This window comes from Acartia tonsa, chromosome 6 (assembly GCF_053477335.1).
Source record: "Acartia tonsa isolate MP-2025a chromosome 6, ASM5347733v1, whole genome shotgun sequence".
NCBI classification, from domain to species: domain Eukaryota; kingdom Metazoa; phylum Arthropoda; class Copepoda; order Calanoida; family Acartiidae; genus Acartia; species Acartia tonsa.
Genome location: NC_137265.1, coordinates 51,136,102 through 51,162,627, shown reverse-complemented (window position 1 = coordinate 51,162,627; position 26,526 = coordinate 51,136,102). Strand labels below are relative to the sequence as shown.

General features: G+C 35.0%; 1 protein-coding gene across 5 annotated transcripts; it reads left to right on the top strand.

Annotated features, from left to right (window-relative positions):
- The first annotated feature begins 597 nt into the window (after positions 1 to 597).
- Positions 598 to 25,679, top strand: LOC145322900 (uncharacterized). 5 transcript variants are annotated; one of them, XM_080165247.1, is made up of 23 exons: positions 598 to 721; positions 1,760 to 1,839; positions 2,279 to 2,356; positions 2,867 to 2,930; positions 3,317 to 3,392; positions 4,204 to 4,299; positions 5,788 to 5,878; positions 6,513 to 6,636; positions 7,237 to 7,284; positions 7,532 to 7,550; positions 7,832 to 7,863; positions 8,391 to 8,434; positions 9,063 to 9,169; positions 9,618 to 9,674; positions 14,167 to 14,224; positions 14,740 to 14,822; positions 16,617 to 16,673; positions 20,447 to 20,538; positions 21,003 to 21,064; positions 22,150 to 22,198; positions 22,828 to 22,919; positions 23,870 to 23,897; positions 24,921 to 25,679. In XM_080165247.1, the coding sequence occupies exons 1-23, from the start codon at positions 618 to 620 to the stop codon at positions 24,955 to 24,957; spliced, it is 1,578 nt and encodes a 525-aa protein (XP_080021373.1). In that variant the 5' UTR covers positions 598 to 617; the 3' UTR covers positions 24,958 to 25,679. The 5 variants fall into 5 exon arrangements, with proteins under 5 accessions (XP_080021373.1, XP_080021372.1, XP_080021371.1 ...); XM_080165246.1 differs by lacking the exons at positions 7,532 to 7,550; positions 7,832 to 7,863 and adding an exon at positions 14,851 to 14,888 and having other exon boundaries at positions 8,340 to 8,434; positions 14,740 to 14,784; XM_080165245.1 differs by lacking the exons at positions 7,532 to 7,550; positions 7,832 to 7,863 and adding an exon at positions 8,080 to 8,134 and having other exon boundaries at positions 8,395 to 8,434.
- Positions 25,680 to 26,526: the final 847 nt, after the last annotated feature.

Below are 26,526 nucleotides of genomic sequence, written 5' to 3'. Positions count from 1 at the left end.
TAAAAACAATGATGACAACATCCATAAAAGCAAAGCTCTGAAACAGTAGGACAAACGGACATTAACACTTGTATAGTGTCAGAACTGAATAATCAGAATATAGATGTATAAGAGTCAAAGCGAAATTGTAAGTAGAATTGTTGAAAAACTGCTTAATACAGAATAATGTTTACAGACATACTTACATTTTTAGGACTTGATTATAGAGTTGCTTCGCTTATAATATTGTACTTTGTTGTCCAAGGAATTAGTATACCAAAAATCAGATCAATCGAATTATAAGATCACATAAAAATTTGTTGTTAAAAAAGTAAAAAAATCAACATGTTTAAAATGGACGTACGGACATTCTGGTAATAATTATAGAGTTGCTACGCTTTCTAAATCGTACCTAACTACTACAGGAATCACCATGCAAAGTTTGAAATCAATAGGATAATTTCAACATGCCTAAATTAACGAAAAAAGCTATTAGTTACGGACGGACCGACCTTAATTATAGAAAAGCTTCGCTTTTAACAAATCTACATTTCAGCTAAATGAGGCAATGGTGATCAAGAAACCAGTTTTTAACAATATCATATTATTTTCAGCTTAATGGATGCCCAAAGTTAAAAATGTTTTTATTTTTCAACATAAGGATGAAAAAATTTAAAATGTACATCGTAATATTCATATTATTGTTTATGCAAACATCAAATTCAATTCCACAAATTCCAAGGTAAATTCTTTGTATAAAAGTAACAGGGTGTCTACGTGTCAGTTTGTCTGTTAAGCGTAGGATCTCGCTAATCCCTGTACCGATATGATTCTCTTTTACAGTTAAGTTTGTCATTGTATTCGATAGGACAATTCTAACGTGCGTTAAAAGAGTAAACCTTTACGGACGGACATACCCTAATTTTAGAAAATCTTTGCTTTCAAAAACTTCGAGTTTTCTTTATTTTTTACACTTATTTGTTTTTTAAAAGCGAAGCTTTTCTATAATTAGGGTCGGTACGTCCGTCCGTAACGCATAGCTTTTTTTTGTCGATTTAGGCATGTTAGAATTGTCCTATCGATTTAAAATTTAGCATGGTAATTCCTTTAGTAGTTAGGTACAATTTAGAAAGCATAGCAACTCTATAATCATCACCAAAATGTCCGTACGTCCATTTTAAACATGTTGATTTTTTACTTTTTTTAACAACAAATTTTTATGTGATCTAATCATCCGATTGATCTGATTTTTGGTATATTGATTCCTGGGTCAACAAAGTATAATGTATCAAGCGAAACAACTCTATAATCAAGTCCTATAAATGTAAGTATGTCCATAAACATTATCCTGAATCAAGCAGTTTTTCAACTTACAATTTTGTTTTGACTCTTATACATTTATATTATGATTATTCAGTTCTGACACTATACAAGTGTTAATGTCCGTTTGTCCTAACGTTTCAGTGCTTCGCTTTTATGGATGTTGTCATCCTTGTTTTTCTCATAAAGTTCTTATTCTAATGGACGTTAATATATATAAATATTTGGGTATAGCCCCTTTCGTGGCAACGATCCTTAAGAGCGATTCGTTGTATTTTCAAAATAGCTTTTCTCCTATGTCTAGCCCCTGTGGGGGGCTATAACCCTGTGGGGCCAATTGCCTAACCCTGAGGGGCAATCAGCTAACCAAACCAAAAATAACATATAAAAAGCTACTGTGAAAATACGACATATCGTCCCCTAAGGGGTGTTGCTACGAAAGGGACTATACTGTATTTAGTAATGATAACCCACGGGATGGAAGAAATATTGGCAATGTCTTTACATTTCTACAAGATCTGTTCACAGCTAATTTAACAGGGGTGTATATTCTGCAATGGTATCCCCCGGATTAAAGTGGGGGTGGGGGGCAAATAAAAAAAATAAGTGATTCTGTAATCAAGTTTATACAATTTTCGACTGAGAGGAAAATAAAACAGGGATCTAAAGGGATAAGACAATCGCCGATAAATTAATGTACATCCCCAATGATGATACACAAAATTACCCCTTTTCTAGATTAAAATTAGTTGTTGAAACGTTCGAACACCCAACTTAATTAACCAACTAATCAAAATTTATTAATGTCACCAACAATTAAGAAAACGTTAGGACTAGTGTAATTTACAGCCCATTGTCTTACTAAGGGTAAAAAGCTAATATGAAAAAAAAGAGAACAAGGGGGGGGGGGAAGAAATATATTTTGCAGCTGGGGGAAAAATGAATCTTGTGCAGAATATAAACGCCTGCAATGTAACAGCTGGTAATACTACAGCTCCTATTGCTGATGATACTGCCGCGGATAATACTAATGAATTAGATGCTGCAAATGCACCACGTAAGATTTAGATATTTTTGAAGCATTTCTTTTCTATACATGTTTTTGTCTGGCCTGCGTTAAGTTTTAGAAGTATTATATTTTGATGCCTTTTTAGCTATTAAGACAAAATGTATTTTGCATGAGATGATTTGATTAACCCTTCACCTTAATTTTCAATGATGATTCTTAGGAAGATCACAAAAGGGAAGAAACTCTATGATCAAGTCTTGTCACATGTAGAACAGATCGATAGTATAGATGTGTATACAGACACTACCTCCCTTTCTTTTCAATGCTTCTAAATTATTTTCTGCTACTTGGCTGTGTTAATATAAGCGACACCATTGGTTGATTTTCAATGACCCAATAGAAAGGTTGATGCGATGGGGAGATACAGTTATTTACCCCTTTCTCCCTCTAGTGTTTTACTCTAATGGTTTTGTTTAGAATTAAAAGTAAAGTTATTTTTCAATATGTGTTTAAGATGGCATGGCATGTTGTCTGATTTTTAAATTTTTATTTTTATAGTTTTTAACAACACAGCCCTTCTTCCAGTTATTTCACATGAAGCATCTTTAATTTTAAGAGAAAGGTAATTAATTTATTTTTTAAAAGCATTTAATTTTCATTTACAAGTCAATCATTGTAAAGTAGGAAGGGGACCACAAACTGAAAAATCTTCTGTCCCCAAAGTTTATAAACTCTGTCTGGGATTCATTAGTTTAAGAAATCTAGGGGTTGAAATTTGATTTAATTGAGTGACACAAAGTGGCCATTCTTTTCCACCAATAATTTTAATTTTCATTAGGAACTATTTGTGAGAATTGATGCATCAATTTATCGTTCATTGTCACATCCCTTAAGATCCATGAGCATTAACATTACTTTTTTTGTAGAAAAACTAAAACTTCCTGTAAACTGTTTATTCTTTATATAAAAATTCAGCTGTAGCCGCTACCCTTAGTTCTGCTTATTTAGATTTCGACAGTTGCTGAGAGACATACCCAGTGATATAGATGCGGCCATAGCTGAAATTACTGAAAAACAAGCAAAAGTAAGTTTAAAGACCAAACTAAAATCACCTAATACTTTATTAACTGGAGTAATAGGATCTCTATCTGATTTTCAGTGTATAGATATATCAAGAGTTATTGTAAATTGTGCTATTTGCAGGGGTCACACCCCTTAAGATATATTGTTCAAGTATAATAATTTAGTTGCCGTTGTATTTTTAAAAAATATCTACTTAACATCTTTTAAATGTAAGCAAAAATGCAAAGAAAGTTTTATGAACGCATTTTAGACTTAAACATAGCCTTTGACCTTAAAAGGTACTTTCTTTTCTAATGTTTTTGTTTAATAAAAAATACATATTTTGATTTAAATTAAAAATAAAGGGAAGAGTAGTTTTTCGTTTGTTGGTAATTGCTAGGATGTTAGGTTATATGTCAGGGTTAGATCCCCGTAGCTATAGGCTCCGCAGGTTGAGTTCCCCCCCAGCAGTGATTAGGCATAGATAATAATTTTTCACTATTTATTTTAAGTCTTATTTCAAAACGGGGGAGGGGAGGTACCTACTTTTAGTGAAAGCACCTGTTTTTTTGTATAATTCTTAGCATAAAAGAAAACTTTAAAGTATTTTCTTCTTGTCTTATATTAATCAATACGAGTGCTCGGCAGCCGCTCGCCGCCTATAAGCCTCAGGGAAATCAACATTTTATAATTTTAAAAATCAGCTTAAAGTCTAAACCTGACCCATATATGGCAATGCCACTTTTCAAAGAAATATTAAATCTAAAGTCCAAACGGTATTTTATTTGAGGCTTCGTCGCGGCTGCCGAGCCCTGATTTATACATTGATTTAGAGCAACATGTTGGATTACACTGTCGCGTCTTCCTTCATATTCGGAGCAGCTTTTGATACAGCCGGTGACTTCTTTATAGAGGAGAGGCAAATATCTGTAAGTTAAATAGTTATTTATAGACACCTTTTCGCGGATATTACAATGAAAAATTATATGATTAAAACCAGTGTTGTTAGTCCGGGGCTAACTGATGTACGTCATAACTAGTCAGGATTGATGAAATACCTTGGCCTCAAAACAGGCGTAACTCACTACCACAGACAAATATGATATCAAGACAAAGTTTCACATCCATAGGTTTGGTTGTCTGCCATAAATTGGGATGCAATTGCTTTTTGATCATCCCTCTGCTATCAGTTTTCTCCAGAGGGATGAATCAAGTAAGTACCAGTTATTTATTTAATCGTATTATACAGTATTAGCGGCTTTGCCCCTAGCCTCTAGGGGCTTTGTCCCAAGAGGTGATAAAATTTTTTTTGGCGAAATACGTAAAAGGACCAAGAAAATCCCCTACAAAAAAATGGGGGGGGGGGATTTTTTTTTTTGGGGGGGGGGGTAGAAATAGCCTAAAACCACCACAGGACCAGTAGTTATATTCCCTGAAGAGTAGAATCCGATCGGTTCAGTGGTTACCGAGATCTTAAGGGACGGACGGACAGACAGACGGACGGACAAGACGGACGGACAGACAGACGGACGAACAGACAGACATCGTTCTACTTTGTATTATAGATAGACACAAATACACACAAGCAGATAGTAAAATAGTAAAAATCAGGTTTGTGACCAGTTTTGGTGGCCCCATCTACATTTTATTATATGTATGCCCTGGTACGATATTGCTTTCTCTTACGTCCAACTCACCAGCATTAAAACATGAAATATGCAGGAAGGCATAAGACACTGTATGATTAATTGATGTACAACTTCAATTATGAAAAACAATAATTATACTTCGGTAAACATACATAAATCATTGGTTATATTATGAGAAGGGATAATTTTGTTCATTATCATTGAGATGTATGTCAAACAATTTTCCTTCAGGATTTCTAATTTTAGTTTTCATTTAAAAGGGTGGAGGTGGATGTGCTACTTTTTGAAACCAAAAGTAAAACGTGCATGATCTCAGCCCATAAAAGAGTTACAGCTCTAAAATTTGGCACATCAGTTTTTTTTGTGGAGAACAAAATGGAACTGTGAAGAAACGGCGGTGGAACCGCCGGTCCCGCTGAAAACCGCAGTTTTTAAAAATAGGTATTGAGATGCTTGAAATATTACGTGTCACGTGAAAATATAAGAGAAATTTTAATGAGAAAAAAAATTATCTCAGATGATTGAGAACTGTCTTATTTGGCGAAAAAAAATCGGCGGGAGACGGCAGTTTTCGGCGGGAGCGGCGGTTCCACCGCCGTTTCTTCACAGTTTCATACTGTTCTTCACAAAAGCAACTGCTGTGCCGAATTTTAGAGCTGTAACTCTTTTATGGGCTGAAATCATGCGCGTTTTACTTTTGGTTTCAAAAAGTGGCACATCCGCCTCCCCCCGTTTTACACATAATACCTAAATTGTTTTTAATTTCAGGATTTCTTTTTGTCGCCAGGATTCCTATATTTAAATGGTTATCTCTGGGGCTATGCGATTGGCTTTGGTGGGCCTTTCTGGATCGGATTGGGTAACTTTTTTTTTTAGTATCGCTTCGAAACCGATTAATATCCGGTGGATTAGAACCGGTTCTCAGTCATCATGTATCGAATCGTATTATAGTCAACTTTCTACGAATACCATAATATTAATACCAGTTTTGTTAGCCCGGGCCTTCGGCCCTTCCTTGGGGATAACAAAACCGGAATCAATCTTTAAAAATATAGCTTCACTATCCGCCCAAAGTTGTCTTTAATACGTTGCGACAATCAATTAATATACAACAAAGATGACAACATCCATAATAAGCGAAGCTCCAAAATCCGACTGCCGAACAAACGAATATTAGCACTTATAGAGTGTCAGAACTTAATAAGCAGAATTTAAATTTTAACTCTTAACAAAATTGTAGTAAAATTGCCCACATACACGATGATGGTTAAGGAAATACTTTTATATTTAAGACTTGATTAAAAAGATGCTTTGCTAAGACTATTGTATCATGTTGTCCATTGAATATGATTTGTTGGTTCATTAAGTTGAGTGTCCAATAGTTTTAACCTAATTGTAATCTATAGATTGGGTAATTTTGTGTATCATCATTTGAGATGTTCATCAATTTATCAGCCATTGTCTTATCCCTTTTGATCCCTGACTGTTTTTAGAAAGTCCGTATCAGGATTGTGGCGGGGTGAATTTTGCCGATGTTGTTGACAGATTAGATTTTCAACTGGAAAGAATTGTCGACCTTCCGGAGAGCCAACGATACATAGTTACTAGAAAATTTAGGTAAATTTAATTATATTTATGTATAGAGGGGGTTAATACACCCCCCCCCCTTTAAATTTAAAAGTTGTTAAAAAAATTACGCGTTTTGCGCGTAAACTTTTAAGTGAGTGGGTGAACACATTGGGGGGTTGAATCCACCCAATAATTAAAAATACACAACTCTTGTCATCTCTTACACACCCCCTCCGTTTTGGTTTATGGGGGTTGTCAAATTTTCCTGTGCGCTTCGCGCTACCCCCTGAAATAATCTCTAAACGCTTCTGATTGTATATCAGCCATAGTTTATAAAAGATAAATGGTCAATGAAGTAAATGTAACAAATCAATGTATTGTGAAATTATATTCGTAAATGGACGCGGACCATCTTTTTGTAAAACTAATTTGCATATATTGCTATCAGGGCTCGGCAGCTGCGCCTCAGACATGCATAAGCCTCAAACTTATTGTTTGTGTGCATTAAAAATTTTTAATAAGGAACAATAATTATAAGATATAATATGACTGGGGCTTACACACAGCTCTCACGCGGCTTCCGAGCCCTGATTGCAAGAATATTATTATGGATTACAAGTTGACTCATAATGTTTTTAATAATTTTAGGTTTCAAAAAGAAACAGAACTGTTTTGTTTAACATCTAAAATTGACAGGAACTTTAGAAATCTTTTTACATGAATTTAATTATGCTTTCATTATGATTTAAAGAGATTGGAGCAAAGTACATCATCAATAAACAAAATTACTCATTCTGTAGATTGAAATTATTAGTTGAAAAGATTCAAGTATCCAAAGTTTAAAAAACCTACAAATGAGAAGATAAAAACTTAAATAAACACTTCTTTACCCCCTCTCTCCCTATAATTCATTTAAGAAGAAAAAAGATTTTTTTGTGTAAAGTAATAAGATGGCATCCAAACTCCAAAGCCAACACTAAGATGGATGAATTATTGAATATGATATCTAAATTTCTTATTAGATAATGGTTAATGTATTGATGTACATCTTCAATAATAATAAACCAAATTACTCCTTCTCTAGATTGAAATTAATAGTTGAAAAGATTTAGTTTTATAACCAACAAACAAGAATCATAAAACTTTGGGTACCAGTTTCATTTACACTTCTTTACCCACTCCCTCCCAACAACTTTTTGAAGAAAAAAGATTTTTTTTGTAAAGTAATAAGCTGGCTTCCAAAGCCAACACTAAGATGGATGAACTGTTGAATATGATATCTAAATATCTTAATGGTTAATGTATTGATGTACATCTTCAATGATAATAAACAAAATTACCCCTTCTGTAGATTGAAATTAATAGTTGAAAAGATTTAGTTTTAAAACCAACAAATAAGAATCATAAAACTTTGGGTACCAGTTTAATTTACACTTCTTTACCCCCTTCCTCCCAATAACTTTTTGAAGAAAAAAGATTTTTTTTGTAAAGTAATAAGATGGCATCCAAAGCCAACACTAAGATGGATGAATTATTGAATATAATAGGTATCTTAATAGATAAGACAATGGACGATAAATTGATGTACATCTTCAATGATAATAAACAAAATAACCCTTTCTGTAGATTGAGATTAATAGAAAAGTTTTAAGTTTTATAACCAACAAATGACAAGCTGTACAAGTATTATTTACAGTCCAATTTCCCCTTCCTCCAAGCAATCTACTGATTAAAAAAGATTTTGTATAAAGTAATAAGCTGGCATCTAAAGCTAACACTAAGATGGATGAATTATTGAATATAATATCTAAATATGCACCAATGAGAGCTAAGGCAGATAATCCAGGTAAAAATAGTTTTCACAGCGAGCTACTATGCGAACTAAATTTGCCTGGCCGTCTTAAAGGGAAGGAATTATTTGACAATAATCAAAGATATAAAGGTGACTTTTTGGTGAATATAAAGGTATTTTATGAGTTTTGTTCATATCTCATTTGGTCTGTCGGTCTCTCTATTATGCTCTGGAAGACATTAAGGACAAGTAGGTTGCGGGTAAAATACGTAAAGGTTGTGTGTTTCAGGTTAAAAACAGTAGAAGAACGATAAAAATAAATGTTGAGATTATTAAGAAATACACATATTTATTGAATATTATCGTTCTACTATTATTTTTAAGCCTTAAAACACACACTTTTACGATTTTACCCGCAACCTTCCTTTCCCTTTTTCACAGACTTAATATTTTTTTCGTACTTTTATTGAAAATAGCCAGCTGGCTATTACTCATTTTTCCGTCTAATTTTTTTTTTCGTTGGGGGGGGGGTGATTTTAACCCCTAAAAATAAAACATGCCCGGACCACTAAAAATTCGCTTGAAAATTGTTAAATGACCAGTCCATCTTTGCGGACATACAAACATTCAGACGGACATCCTAATACTTGTGTAGTACTATAGAACCTATATGTTTGTTTAGATGCTGAAGTGATTCCACTAGATCCCGACAGAGCAAAAGAACTTGCCGAGAGCATGGACCAACTAGATGACGAACTACAAGCTCTGTTTGATGGATTTGAACAACAGGTTAAATAATATGCTCAGGGCAGGGTGGGATAGGGATGGGGTCGACATTGGACTGTAAATTGCAATGGGTCTAAAAGTATTTTTTTTACATTTAATTGCTTTCAAACTTTTTGATGGATTTGAAGAAAAGATTAGCTAAGACCATGTTAGCTTACAGGGAGGGAAGGAACATAGGGCTGCAAATTATACTGGTACCCAAAGTTTTCTAAACACATATTTTATAAATTCATTGATGGTTTTTAAATTTGTTTGGGGAAGGTACATCCATCCTCCCAAGAGAAATCGCCCATAGCAATTCCCTCCCCCTCCAAATTTTATTTTAGAATGAAATTGAAAAAAGAGGTTGACTACCATTCCCCCTTTCCTCCCCTATAGGCCTCTAGTGATAATGTAAAGCAATAGTTTAAGGTAATATTTTCTAGTGTTTGATGTTACGATTTTATTTTAGATTATCAAAGCTTTCGACAATGCTTATGCCTCAAAAGTCAGTGATAATCTAGTTAAGGTAATAATATTTAAGGGGGGGGGGGGTTTTAATGCAACCATCTCGTAATCAGTGATTAAATGGTACTTAGAATTCGAATTTCGATCTGAAATTTTGCATGAGTAATCCTTGGTAGGTCTATTTTCCCTAAATCGAACAAAAAGTTGGAAAAGTAGCGGCTGGCGGCTGGCAGCTCAGCCGTTTAGCCGTTTTTTGACTATTTTCAGGGCAAATTCATCATTAATTACGTAGGAATCAACTTTTAAAAACTTATTTTTGGTTTTATTCATGGTAAATGATAGCAATAACCATTTTTTAAATTTCTAGTACCAGCTGCTAAACGGCTAGAACCGACTGAAAACGGCTGGGAGCTGCAAAGAGTATGAAGGGTAGATATTGCTTGTGACGTGTCTAGGGGTAGGTTTTTATGGCTGCTGAGCTCAAAAATACTTCCAAAAATAGTGGCCGCCCATCCATATGGCAGCTGGGTAACAGCTGCAGCTCAGCTGGGAGCGGCCAAGAGTAGAATAAGTAGATAAGGCTTGTGACGTGTCTAGGGGTAGGTTTTTATGGGTGCTGAGCTCAAAAATACTACCAAAAATAATGGCAGCCCATCCATATGGCAGCTGGGTAACAGCTGCAGCTCAGCTGGGAGCGGACAAGAGTAGAATGAGTAGAATGAGTAGAATGAGTAGAATGAGTGACGTGTCTAGGGGTAGGTTTTTATGGGTGCTGAACTCAAAATACTACCAAAAATAGTAGCGGCTCAGCCATATGGCAGCTGGGTAACAGCTGCAGCTCAGCTGGGAGTGGCCAAGAGTAGAATGAGTACATAGGGCTTGTGACATGTCTAGGGTTAGGTTATTATGGGTGCTGAGCTCAAAAATGCTACCTAAAATAGTGGCAGCCCATCCATATGGCAGCTGGGTAACAGCTGCAGCTCAGCTGTGAGACCAAGAGTAGAATGAGTACAAAGGGCGTGTGACGTGTCTAGAGGTAGGTTTTTATGGGTGCTGACCACAAAAATACTACCAAAAATAGTGGCGGCCAATCCATATGGCAGCTGGGTAACAGCTGTAGCTCAGCTGGGAGTGGCCAAGAGTAGAATGAGAAGATAGGGCTTGTGATGTGTCTAGGGGTTGGTTTTTATGAATGCTGAGCTCAAAATTACTACCAAAAATAGTGGTGGTCCATCCATATGGTTGCTGGGTAACAGGGGTAGGTCTGAGCTCAAAAATACTACCAAAAATAGTGGCGGCCTATCCATATTGCAGCTTGGTAACAGCTGCAGCTCAGCTGGAAGCAGCCAAGAGTAAAATGAGTACATAGGGCTTGTGACATGTGAAGAATATCACAAAATTTATTATTTCAGTAGAATTAAACTTCTCCCAATTAACATTATAACTTCATTTCATGGACATATTACTAGTAACAGTTTTTTAATTTCTAGATTTCACTGAAAACTACCAATAACGTCTGAAAACAGTTATCAACAGCCAAAAGTATATGTTGTAGATATAGCATGTAACTTTTCTAGGGGTAGGTTTTTAACTTTTTATGGGGGTGTTGAGCTCAAAAACACTACCAATAATAGTTGGGGCCCATCCATATGGCCGCTGGGTAACAGCTACAGCTGAGCAGAAGCCGTTACCTTGATGCCATATGGATGGGCCTTTCTATTTTTGGGGAGTATTAATAAGCTTGGCACCTATAAAAATTTACCCCACACATCACAAGCTTTGTCTTAAACTTTTACCTTTATCTGTTGGTAACTGTTCTCAGCCAATTTCAGCTGTTTAACAACTAAATCAATACTGAAATATTCAATATTTGGTTATCCTTCAATAGTCCCAAAAAGTGCTTATAGCTTAAACAACAGCTTACTGCACAGCTGCAGCTGTTACCCAGCAACCATATGGATGGGCATCCACTATTTTTGGTGTTTTTTTTTAGAGCTTAGCACCCATTTAAACCTATCTCTTGACACGTCACAAGCCCTATGTACCCATTTTACCCTTGGCTGCTTCCAGCTGAGCTGCAGCTGTTACAAAGCTGCAATATGGATGGGCCGCCACTATTTTTGGTAGTATTTTTGAGCTCAGACCTACCCCTGTTACCCAGCAACCATATGGATGGACCACCATGGTAGTAAATTTGAGCTCAGCATTCATAAAAACCTACCCCTAGACACATCACAAGCCCTATCTTCTCATTCTACCCTTGGCCACTCCCAGCTGAGCTGCAGCTGTTACCCGGCTGCCATATGGATGGGCCGCCTCTATTTTTGGTAGTCTTTTTTGAGCTAAGCACCCATAAAAACCTACCTCTAGACACATCACAATCCCTATCTACTCATTCTACTCTTGGCCGCTCCCAGCTGAGCTGCAGCTGTTACCCAGCTGCCATATGGAAGGCCATTACTAATTTTGGTAGCATTTTTGAGCTCAGCAGCACCCATAAAAACCTACCCCTAGACACGTCACAAGCCCTATGTACTCATTCTATTCTTGGCCGCTTTCAGCTGAGCTCCAGCTGTTACCCAGCCGCCAAATGGATGGGCCGCCACTATTTTTGGTAGTATTTTTGAGCTTAGAACCCATAAAAACCTACCCCTAGACACCAGGGTTGTCGAATTGGGCACTTTTTTTGATATTGGGCGGCCCAATTGCCAAAAAGGGTTTTAGGCGGGTTTTGGGCGCCCAAAAGTGGTTTTGGGCACTCTTTTTGGGCAAATGTCGTAAAAAGGATATAAAATAGCCTAAAACCATACCTAGACTTATTATTAGAAATAAAATAGCCTAAAACCATCTCAGGACCTATAAAGGCTCCACTGGAAAGGAGAACCATATCGGTTCAGCAGTTAGCGAAATCCTTCTCTAGATACAAAAAAGCTTACTAATTTATATAGTTAACTAGCGGCTACGGCCCTAGAGGCCTCTAGGGGCACTTGAGGAGGGAAAATCAAATTTGATAATCCAAATATTATACCTATTAGATTTAAAAAGAAAAAGTAAAAAAAATTGAGGGGGGGGGGGATAATTATTTTTTTTTTTTGGGGGGGGGGGGGGGGTGGGTTTCCTCCCCCCCATTTTTATTTTTAGTTTTAAAAAAAATTTTAAAAAGTTTTGGGGGGAGAGTATTTTTTTTCTAGGGGCGATTTCTCTTAGGAGGGTGGTGGTACCCTCCCCCAAAATAGTTATAAACCTTCCCAGAACCTATAAGAAGCTACCCTGTTAAGGAGAACCCGATCGGTTCAGAGGTTAGCGAGATCTTTCGGTACAAACACACAGACAAACAAACAAACAGACACACATCCTGTTACTTTAGTATAAGGATATCACCCAAAAAATAAACCCGCCTCCCTCATTTTTTAACCCCCTCCCCTTTTTCTCTCCCCCTAAAAGGGGGGTGCCCAAAACTGCCCAAAAGGACCTTATATTGGGCGGCCAAAAACCGCCCGCCCAAAACTGCCCGCCCAAAAGCGCCCGCCCAAAATGACAACCCTGCTAGACACGTCACAAGCCCAATCTACTCATTCTACTCTTGGCCGCTCCCAGCTGAGCTGCAGCTGTTACCCAGCTGCCATATGGATGGGCCGCCACTATTTTTGGTAGTATTTTTGAGCTCAGCACCCATAAAAACCTAACCCTAGACACGTCACAAGCCCTATCTACTCATTCTACTCTTGGCCGCTCCCAGCTAAGCTGCAGCTGTTACCCAGCTGCCATATGAATGGGCGACCACTATTTTTGGTAGTATTTTTGAGCTCAGCAGCCATAAAAACCTACCCCTAGATACGTCACAAGCTATATCTACCCTTCATACTCTTGGCAGCTCCCAGCCGTTTTCAGCCGGTTCTAGCCGTTTAGCAGCTGGTACTAGAAATTTAAAAAATAGTTATAGCTATCATTTACCATGAATTAAACCCAAAATATGTTTTTAAAAGTTGATTCCTACGTAATTAATGATGAATTTGCCCTGAAAATAGGCAAAAAACGGCTAAACGGCTGAGCTGCCAGCCGCCAGCCGTTACTTTTCCAACTTTTTGTTCGATTTAGGGAAAATAGACCTACCAAGGATTACTCATGAAAAATTTCAGATCGAAATTCGAATTCTAAGTGCCATTTAATCACTGATTACGAGATGGTTGCATTAAAACCCCCCCCCCCCCCCCCCCTTTTTTTTGCAAAAATGATATTTACAAACAAATATGTTATTAAAAATCAAAACAATCGTGTTTATTGTGTATTTTTCTCTTCTCTAACAGACAAAAAGGCAATGAGAGAAGGGACGTTCGACCTTAATTACAGTGGTACCCAAAGTTTTATAACCACTTTATCTTTTTCATTGGGTCAAAAACTTTGGGTACTTTTACAGGATTTTGATTTGTTGGTTCCGGACTAGCAATGTCCAATATTTTCAACCAATAATTGAAGTCTAAAGAATGGATATTCTTGTTTATTATCACTGGTGATGTACATAAGTTTTATTTATCTTTTTTGTTTGTTTGAAGATTATGATTGGTATCCCAAATCTTATTGGAATGATATCTGGAATTTTAATGGTGGCAGGTAAAATCTACATTCAAAAAGATTCTTGAATAGGCCAATAAGTAAGATACTTTGTCTGTCTTTCTGCCTGTCTCTCTTTATATCTTGCCATCTGTCCTTCTGTTTGTCTTTCTCACTGTCTGTCTTCCTGTCTGTCTTCCTGTCTGTCATGTTAACATAACATTGGTTGTTCATTCTTTTTTTTACGCCTCTAAAATGGCATTTGAATTTTACCTTTCACTACCAATTTACATGTCTATTGTATGGTCCTCAAAACCTCTAGAACAGCGGTCATACAACCAGGAAGTTAAACAAATATTTTCATTATTTGTCAGTTTACTGCTCTTAATTGGTCTAAAATATTGTAACTCTTACAATAGTCAAAATTGTAAGAAAGAAAAAATAACTTCCCAATTATTTTTTAAAATAAGGGAGGGGATATTTTGTTCTTCCTAGGCTTTTTGAGGGAAAGCACCACTTTAAAAAAATCAAAAGTATTATTTGCGCTGCATATGGTGATATTGTATTTGTTTTAGAAACTTATGAGTATGAGGAGTTGCCCTTTATAGATGAAGTACCGGGTACCCTCATAAACAATACTCTAAATCTTACCCTGAATGTAAGTATAAATATAGATGAAGTACCAGGTACCCTCATAAACAATACTCTAAACCTTACCCTGAATGTAAGTATAAATAGATGAAGTACCGGGTACCCTCATAAACAATACTCTAAATCTTACCCTGAATGTAAGTATAAATATAGATGAAGTACCAGGTACCCTCATAAACAATACTCTAAACCTTACCCTGAATGTAAGTATAAATAGATGAAGTACCGGGTACCCTCATAAACAATACTCTAAATCTTACCCTGAATGTAAGTATAAATATAGATGAAGTACCAGGTACCCTCATAAACAATACTCTAAACCTTACCCTGAATGTAAGTATAAATAGATGAAGTACCGGGTACCCTCATAAACAATACTCTAAATCTTACCCTGAATGTAAGTATAAATATAGATGAAGTACCAGGTACCCTCATAAACAATACTCTAAATCTTACCCTGAATGTAAGTATAAATATAGATGAAGTACCAGGTACCCTCATAAACAATACTCCAAATCTTACCCTGAATGTAAGTATAAATATAGATGAAGTACCAGGTACCCTCATAAACAATACTCTAAATCTTACCCTGAATGTAAGTATAAATATAGATGAAGTACCAGGTACCCTCATAAACAATACTCTAAATCTTACCCTGAATGTAAGTATAAATATAGATGAAGTACCAGGTACCCTCATAAACAATACTCTAAATCTTACCCTGAATGTAAGTATAAATATAGATGAAGTACCAGGTACCCTCATAAACAATTCTCTAAATCTTACCCTGAATGTAAGTATAAATATAGATGAAGTACCAGGTACCCTCATAAACAATACTCTAAATCTTACCCTGAATGTAAGTATAAATATACCCTTTATAGATGATGTACCGGGTACCCTCATAAACAATACTCTAAATCTTACCCTGAATGTAAGTATGCATATAGATGAAGTACCGGGTACCCTCATAAACAATACTCTAAATCTTACCCTGAATGTAAGTATAAATATAGATGAAGTACCGGGTACCCTCATAAACAATACTCTAAATCTTACCCTGAATGTAAGTATGCATATAGATGAAGTACCGGGTACCCTCATAATCAATACTCTAAACCTTACCCTGAATGTAAGTATGCATATAGATGAAGTACCGGGTACCCTCATAAACAATACTCTAAATCTTACCCTGAATGTAAGTATGCATATAGATGAAGTACCGGGTACCCTCATAATCAATACTCTAAACCTTACCCTGAATGTAAGTATGCATATAGATGAAGTACCGGGTACCCTCATAAACAGTACTCTAAATATTACCCTGAATGTAAGTATAAAATAGATGAAGTACCGGGTACCCTCATAAACAATACTCTAAATCTTACCCTGAATGTAAGTATACATATAGATGAAGTACCGGGTACCCTCATAAACAATACTCTAAATCTTACCATGAATGTAAGTATAAATAGGGAGGGAGGGGACAAAGGGTTGTTCATAACATTTAGTCCCAAATTTTTTTAATAACGTTTTTCTAATTCGCTAGCGTAGCATCTTTGGAGTTTTTATTTAAGTTTGATTTTGTTAATTAAGTTGGTTTCAACTACTAATTGTAATCTACAGAAGGGCGCAATTTTGTGCATCATCATTGTGGATGTACTTTAATTTAGCGGTCATTGTCTTATCCTTTTAGATCCCTGAAGTAAATACCTTTCTGGAAATATATAATCTCAGCAAGGCGTTCCAGATATCTTAGCGTACACATTATCAGACAAACATAAACTTTTCTTGTGTTTAGGGCCAAGCTGCTAATGACTTTCAAATTGGACAAACTCTGGCGATTATTGCTCAACAGGTATGATTCATATTGGTCTGTATATTTATATTGGTGTGTATATTCTGCCGCATATTGATATTGGTGTGCATACACTTCTGCATAGTAATATTGATGTGTATACACTTCCACATATCGATATTGTTGTGTATACACTTCCCTTAATTAATATTGGTGTGTTTACACTGCCGCATATCTATATTGGTGTGCATACAATTCTGCATATTATCACATCCGCATTGTATTTCATAATCACAAATAGACACTATAAAAAATAAATGAGTTTTTGATAGGTATTATAAGTAAAGAATATGTTAATTTTGATAATGGGATACATGTATTATAATGTCACGTGGAAGTAAATAAAAATAACCTTTTTCAAATTATAACAAAGTACTTTATACAATATACATGTATTATATATAGAAATCATAATAAAAGCCTTTATGACTACGTTTGGTAACAAGTTTACTTTATAGGTGTTACCATTTTAAAGCCTATTAAAAATTAATTCAATATTAATTCTTTTGTGTCCTTTAAGTGATTAAATTTTAGTTAACAAAAGAATGGCAATGTTTAGTCAGGAAGTGCTAAATATTCTCTTTTTAATTAAAGAAATACTTTTTTTTAGAAGAGATCTTAGTAGTTTGTATCTTAACTTGTTAGGTATCATATTTTCTTTATTACTTGTAAATAAATCAGATTATATTTATTGTGAACTCAAGCAAACCTAAAACACAGTCACGCTAACACCATCAACAATAACCCTTCTAAATGGACAAAATTGTATACGCAAAAAGGTTGTTTCAAATAATAGCCTTTGGTTTATTCTGTTTTCAAATTCAAAACTCTTTCAGCAAATATTATGACGGGCCAGTTGTCCAGCAAATGTCATATGTTAAATTAGATGAAATCAGAATGCCGATTGTGTATGTTTGTCAAGAAAATCAGTTTGATTATACCAAATCAAAGAGTTATGGATATGATTTCTTTTCACATATGCTTCTTGGAAAATTGAATGATGTTGATAAAATGACATGGGTTGGAAAAGACGGAAAAAAGAACTTCAGAATTCTCCAACATGAGTTGTTGAACTTTGATTATACAAATTCATATGCAATGTTTGGAGATGCTGTTTATGAAGAAACCATTGAAGATTCAGAAACTGTTTTTGTCAGTATGGTAGGGTTCTGCAAAATTTACCACAAGACCAAAAAGTCAATACGTTTCCTCTCCACAGAAAAATCCAGAATAACCTTGGTTGACCCTGCTTATTTCAACAGTCTTAAATTGATTGGAAGACAAAATGTTGAATTTAAACAAGGACCAACATCTGATGGATCATATGATGGACATTGGTATGAAGTAGAAATAATTTTACAAGATTCAAGGTTGAAAGATGGTTCCCACTGTTTAAACTTTCATGGTAGAGAAATGGGGTACGGACAATGTGTGGAAAGTATAATTGAACACAGCATGCTAAAATGGTTGAAATGTTTGCTACCTTGGTTTCCTGATTCATCAAAGATTTCCTGTGAAAAAATGGAAAATGTCCACATGACTGATAATATATTCAAGGAATTGAAAAAATTCTTCAATGGATGGGAAATGGAGACTTTGACACCCTGCAAACAACCTTGCCTAACCATGAGTTTTGATGTAAACAAAATAGACTCTATTTCTAACAGAGTGGATGAAAGCCTAGTAGCAATTGAATTTAAAGATGAAGTCAAAGTGTTCACAGATGTATATGCATATGATATGTTCAGTCTAGTTGTTGATCTAGGAAGTTCTCTTGGTTTGTGGTTGGGACTTTCTGCTCTTAGCGTGTTTGCTTCCTTTGTTGACTTTGCTGCTATAACTAAGAAAATGCTATCTAACTAAAATGTAATATCCTTAATTGTCAATGATTAAATGAACCTTTTTCTAATTCTATTTATTTTAATGTATAAATTTTTAATTACAGGCACCTTTAATAAATCTTAATGCACAAAATTGTTTTTATATATCTGATTTTGTATTTGCAACCTTATATTAAAAAAATTTTAAAATGACTTAAATTTATAATTGAAAAAGGATCAATGAAATAAGATATAGATTAGAATCTATCAAAAAATTCTGCCTTGCTAGCCTGAATAAAAATTGGATCATTCTTAAAAACCATTTGCTTTAAATAGCTAATAACATAAATAAAAAAAAATAATGCACAATAACTCACAATAATTAAAATTAAACTTTAGCCATTATATTATGCACTGCACTGATTTAAAACTATTTTAATGTAAAAACCTTACAAATAAGCAAATGTATTGCCTCAACACATAAGCTTGCAGATGGGAATGTAACCAACTCTCCCTTAAAATTGTATTTGGATGAATCAAAATCCCAAAAAAGTACTTAAACATTTTTAAGCTATATTGAACACCATTTTTAGTTTTTTTTGTACGTTTTTGTTTCTTATTGATTTTTGTGTACGATATGAACATTTCAGTATATGTTATTGTACGTTTATTCTGTAATAAAATGTAAGATGAGTATTAGTAATCATTAATGTATTTGTATTTCATAAAAACTAGTATAAAATGTTCTTTGGTAAATACTTAAAAAAAAAAAATTTGGCACTTCACGCACCAATTTACCAATTCAACCCAGCATCTATTGTGAATAAAATAGATAACTCAATTAAACATTAGATACAAAAAAAATCATGGGGCTTTTTCTCTCGGGAGGGTACCAGGGTGGTGGTACCGTCCTTGTTACAAAACTTACCAGGACATTTGATAAGTTACATTTTAAAGGAGAATCATATTTGTTTATGAGAGCAAGATAATTTTTGTGTTTCCATGTATAGGAATGAGATACTTCTATCTATAATACAGAGTAGAACGATATCTCTCTGTCTGTCTGAAGCTTAAGACCTTGGTAACCGCTGAACCGATAGGTACTTCTCCCGACTAGAGGATCCTAGTATTTATATATTTCAGGGATGGGGGTATGGTTACTATGCCCCGTACTTCACCCGACTAGAGGATCCTAGTATTTATATATTTCAGGAATGGGGCTATGGTTACTATGCCCTGTACTTCACCCGACTAGAGGATCTTAGTATTTATATATTTCAGGGATGGGGCTATGGTTACTATGCCCCGTACTTCACCCGACTAGAAGATCTTAGTATTTATATATTTCAGGGATGGGGCTATGGTTACTATTCCCCGTACTTCACCCGACTAGAGGATCTTAGTATTTATATATTTCAGGGATGGGGGTATGGTTACTATGCTCCGTACTTCACCCGACTAGAGGATCCTGACCTGGGTTGTGGTATACATGATTTTATTAATTTCAGGGTTGGGGATATGGTTACTATGCCCCGTACTTCACCCGACTAGAGGAACCTGACCAGGGCTGTGGTATACATGATTTTATTGATTTTAGGGATGGGGCTATGGTTACTATGCTCAATATTTCACCCGACTAGAGGACCCTAACCCGGGCTGTGGTATACATGATTTTATTAATTTCAGGGATGGGGCTATGGTTACTACGCTCCGTACTTCACCTGACTAGAAGATCCTGACCCGGGTTGTGGTGTACATGATTTTATTAATTTCAGGGATGGGGCTATGGTTACTACGCTCCGTACTTCACCTGACTAGAAGATCCTGACCCGGGTTGTGGTGTACATGATATTATTAATTTCAGGGATGGGGCTATGGTTACTACGCTCCGTACTTCACCTGACTAGAAGATCCTGACCCGGGTTGTGGTGTACATGATATTATTAATTTCAGGGATGGGGCTATGGTTACTATGCTCCGTACTTCACACGACTAGAGGATCCTGACCCTGGCTGTGGTGTACATGATTTTTTGGATCTTGTCAGGTAATTTTCTTATCCCTTAATCCCTGGTTGAAACTCAAGGTAGTTTTCTGAATTACCCAACTACCTCATATGGGCGAGGCTGATGTTCATAACACTTTAACATAAGGTCCAACAACCAAGGATAACTAAAGGAGGGCCAAATCTCTCCTTTTCTCTTTGAATATCCGAGATATTAGTTTCAACAACACCCAACATACAACCCACTATTTGATTGCACGACTTTGCCAGGAAGTTCTAACTGTGTACGGTAATAATTTGCGCCTTTTTTGTTCCAAGACATTCTCTCCTATCCTGCAAAGATTTATCAGTAGTAGGATTCATTTTTAACGTCTTTAGTTATGACGACGACAACGGGTGTATGCAGTATGTTTATGTTAAGCCTCGGTCACGGGTTGGTTGTCTAAAATTAGTTGTAAATAAACAAAAATTTGAATTTAATTATCTCAAATAATTGTTGTTTTTAGAAATTATAGAGATCTTAGTAATTTTCGAGTTGCATTTGGATCATCACAACAATTATTAGATGGTTAGTCTTTTATTTTTAACGTTTATTATGGAGAAAACAGATCTATAGTATAGATGTATACACAGAAAAATACCCCCCCCCCCCCTTCACCCTTTTTCAAATTGTTTTCTGCTAATTAGCTGTGTTAATATTCCCGATACTATTGGTTGATTTTCAAAGACCAAATTAAGAGTCGGCACAAGGCCATTGTGATAAAGAAATAGTTAGTTAACCCTTTCTCTAATATTTAGCTATGGAGAATATGTTGTGCAGCAAAAAAAAGCAGTATAATAAAACCATAATCCTTATACTAAAGTAACAGGATGTCTGTGTGTGTATCTGTGTGTCTGTACCGAAGGATCTCGCTAACCGCTGAACCGATCGGGTTCTCCTTAACAGGGTAGCTTCTCATAAGTCCCGGGAAGGTTTATAACTATTTTGGGGGAGGGTACCACCACCCTTCCAAGAGAAATGACAAAAAAATCGAAATTTTTTCAAATTTAGGGGAGACTTCAACGTCAAATAAGGTGGTATCGTACATAAAAAATTAACTTTAACAAACAATAACATTAAAAGTGTCACTAGAGGCCTCTAGGGGCGTAGCCGCTAGTATTTAATACATTACTATGGGCTACGCCCCTGAGGCTTCTTGAGGGCACATTGGGGAATAGTAAAAGTCTATCCTCCCTTTTTTTTTTTAAATGAATGGATTTAAATGAAAAGAAACACAGAAAATTGGGGGTTAGGATATTTTTTTTCTTTTTGGAGGGTTGAGGTACCCGCCCTAAAAATAGGTATAAACCTCACTGGACTGCGGTTAAAGAGGTCTTTCGCTATACACAAACATAAACATCCTGTTACTTTAATTGAGGCGAATAGATAGCTATTTACTGTGTCAATCACATAAAGGGCGGACGACAGAAGATGTTTGTTATAATTAATAATCAGGCCTAGCTATTCTAACAATCAATTCTACAAAAAAAAAATCACGAAACCTTTGGAAGTAGGGTGGGAGAATATCTTGTTTTTTCATGAACTGAAGAATTGTTTGTCAGAATCACATTCCCTTTTCCCTGGTTATACTTAAATATTTTGTTTTATAACAGGAGAAATAGAATTAAGACTGGAAAATCTACCAAACTATGTCAAATACAGGTATTTCAATTTCCAGTATGGCCTCGAAACCGATTATTATCCGCTGGATTAGAACCGATTCTCAGCCATACAGAAAAATCATGTATTGTATCGTATTACAGACAATTATTCACTAATAATAAGATAATAATCATGAAACTAATACTAGTTTTGTTAGCTTGAGCCTCGGGGCCAACTAAAGTGTTTTTATTCTTATAATTTTTATTTCAATTCTAATGGAAAATTGTGTATAAAATGATGCAATAGATAAATAATATTAAAGTATGGTTCTGTTTCTGATTAATTTCTGTTTGATTAAAACTGGTTCTGAACCATAGTTAAAATCATGAATCATTTCGTTCGATGAAGAATTTTCAATGAAAATAAAACATAGATAATTTTTATAATCCCTGTTTTGCTGGCACAGGCTTCCGATTCCTTGGGGATGCTTTCGATTCCTTGGGGCCAACATATTTACATCATCTCACAAAACGGTCTGTAGATGGCCAATACCTTTAATCTACTAAAGCTTAAAAATTGAGGAAGTAATAAACATTAAAGAAAAACAGTTATAATTAATTACTACTGTATAAATAAGGATTTTTTTTTAAATAAAATTATTGCTGTGCTACTTATTGTTTTTTTTATAGGATAGAAAGATTTAGCGGGGAGGCTCGTGTTGGTTTGCAGTGTCTTCTATCAAGAGTGGATGAAGCTTCTTATGATCTATTATTCAGCTTAGGTAATCCATATAATAAAGTAACAGGATGTCTGTGTGTTGGTTTGCAGTGTCTTCTATCAGAGTCGACGAAGCCTCTTATGATCTATTATTTAGCTTAGGTAATATTTATAATAAAGTAACAGGATGTCTATGTGTTGGTTTGCAGTGTCTTTTATCAAGAGTGAATGAAGCTTCCTATGATCTATTATTTAGCTTAGGTAATCATTTTAATAAAGTAACAGGATGTCTGTGTTGGTTTACAGTGTCTTCTATCAAGAGTGGATGAAGCTTCTTATGATCTATTATTTAGCTTAGGTAATCCTAATAATAAAGTAACGGGATGTCTGTCTGTCTGCACCGAAGAATCTCGCTAAACAGTCTAACCGATATGGTTTTCCTTTACAGGGTAGCTTCTCATAGGTCTTAAGGTTTATAGCTATTTTGAGGAAGAGAACACCAGAACTCTCCTAAGAAAATGGGCAAAAAATAGATTGGAAAGAAAACATGTTATATCCCCCTAGAGGCCTCTTGGGGAGTGACCGCTAGTTTTATTTATTAAACAAGTAGACTTATGTGGATGAAGCTTCTTATGATCTATTATTAGGTAATATTTTAGTAAACAAGTAGAGTTATGTCCATATGTAGCACTATATTAACAAGAGTGGATGTAGCTTCTTATTATGATCTATTATTTAGCTTATGTAATAATTTGATAAATACTGATAAATTCAAGGCTTATTATACATATCTTATTAGATGTATTGCTATTAATCCAATTCTAAAAAAATAATTTTGTCAAAAAAAAATTGGGTTATTTTGATGGTTCTTAACTAGTAGGTATTGTCTAAATATTTCAACCAATAACTTTACATACATCTACAGAAATGTTAATTTTGTTTATCATCATTGGAGAATGTAATGTGCATCAATTCATTGTCCATTGTCCCTGATTTAATTAATGTATATTTCAGAGTCGTGGCTTGATATAGCAATTTACAGGTTAAACATCTTAATTCATTAACAAATCTACTCTACAGGTCAAGCATATAGTTGTTCTTCTTTACCAAGCTTTTCATTTTCTTCCCTGTAGGCTTTATATTATCCATGTTTTATTTAAATAATTTTTCAAATGATTTGCAACTATTATTGCACAAAGTAGTAAAACAACTCTCATTGAATAAGTCATTTAGTCAGATAATAAGTTATTCGAGAAAAAAACGTAAAACCTTTCACACATTTATTTGCATAGCATAACTTACAGACTTACGGACCAAGTAAATGGGGGTGGGGGGGGGGGGGGGAGGTTTAATGCAACTATCGCGTAATCAATGTATAAATGGCAATTAGAATTGGAATTTCGATCTGAAATTTTGCATGAGTAATACTTGGTAGGTTTATTTTCCCTAAATCGAACAAAAAGTTGAAAATGAAACGACTAACGGGTCAGCCGTTTTTTTTGGCTATTTTTGGGTCAAATCTGTCCTAAATTACGTAGGAATTAACTTTTTGAAATATATTTTTACTTTAAATCATGTGAAATGACACAAAAAAAAACCATTTTTTTAGATTTCTAGTACCAGCAACTACCGGCTAGAACCATTTGAAAACGTTTTGGAGCGGCAAAGAGTATCATGTGAAAATAGGTTTCGTGATGGATTTGCCTTGAAAATAGCCAAAAAATGGCTAAACGGCTGAGCCGTAAGCCGTTACTTTTCCAACTTTTTGTTCGATTTAGGGAAAATAGACCTACCAAGGATTACTCATGCAAAATTTCAGATCGAAATTCGAATTCTAAGTGCTATTTATACATTGATTACGAGATGGTTGCATTACCCCCCCCCCCCCCTTTATATACCGGATGCCTCTACTTATGGTTTACGGAATCTTCCCTAAAAATCAGGTGTCCGTGTCTGTCGTAAAAATAGCAACCGAGAAGTCATGTTTCGCCAATAAAGTTACGGACGGACAGACAAAATAAATTATGAATCTTCACTACTAAAATTAAAGGATTTATATTTATAGAATGGATTTAGCTGCAGAACTTATGAATGTTTTATGAGGAAAACTTTATGCAGTGTCTCCGGGCATTATTGAAAATTCAACCAGTTATTTAATCTAAGTCATAGTAACTATTATTACTTTACAAGCATTATATAGTAAATTGGTTTTGATTAGAGTTATTTTTGTTATTGGCGCTATCACACAAAGTCCCCTTTTGAGTACTGATACCCCTTTGCCCCCCTTACCTTATTTTGAAAAATTTCAGGCGTCTTTCTTGAAAAGGAGCCGAGAAAATCAAGTTCCCCCAAAACGTTTCTAACGGACGGACATAAGGTCGGACGGAAATTTCAAATTCTAGAGTAGCTTTGCTAATAAAAACTACCCCCCCCCCCCCCCCACCCCAACTAGAAGCATCAATAAATATTCCGTATAAATCTCTGTCAATACATATCCCCTACCCACCCCACATAAGCGCGTGATAAAATAAAACCACAACTCTTATCATCAAATTATAAGGCATTTAAAATTTTAAATATATGTTCATTTGTTATTAATTGTGATTATTAATGTTTAAATTGTTTGTTTGTTTTATTAAGTGTTAATAAATATGTTATATAATATAGCTAAAATTATTAAATACTAAAAGTGATGTTTAAATTACAGCTTTTAAAAGTTAAGGCTAGTTTAATGAAAAGGATTTTTATAATTCTTTAAATATCTCTTTACCTGTTATTTATGTGATGACTATTTAAATTTCCTTATGTTAAATAACACAGTCCTAGATTTAAAAGTTCTAAAGGAAAAGACAATGGATGATAATTTAATATGTATCCCAATAACAGTAACACTTACTGTAGATAACAAAAAAAATGGTTGAAAGTGTTAACAATCAACTAATTAAAATGCAATAAATGTACCCAATGTTTTTGAGCCAATTAATGAGAAAATATGGTTATAAAACGTTGGGTACCAGTGTTATTTATAGTTCAATGTCCCCTCCCTCCTTGCACAAAAGTACTTCTATATTAATTAAACCTTTCATAACCTAACAGTTGCAGTTTTAAAGTTTGAGGTTTTACAAAGTGTAGCGTCATTAAGAATTATTGTTACATTTACAATCAGACAATTAGTTACACAGAGTTAAAAGGGGAACATGTCGCACACACTGTTACCCAAAGTTACCCACGATATATTATTCGGTAGCTAAAAATGTTGGGTATTGATTGATTGGTTTCAAATAAGTAGTGTCCAGGCTTTAAAATCAATGATATAATCTACAGAAGGGGTAAACATGATTATCATAATTAAGAATTTACATCATTCTATCGCCTGCTGCCTTATCCTTTAAGATTTCTCGGATAATTCTCGTGGTATTACCAACTTGATCCTTACTATTTATTCTTGTCATTTTAACATTGGATAATTACTTCCTTCTAAATACAGTGAAGTAATCTATCAGATTTGTATTTACTTAACCGGAATTTATTGTCCTGTTAAGACTGCAAGACTGCAAAAGCTGCTATCTGCCAAACGGCTGAACGTTCAGATTATGCCTGCACACTGTTTTAAGCGGTATAAGAATTCCTACAAATAGCCAAAAATCAATAATGCTCAATTATCTCCTAGT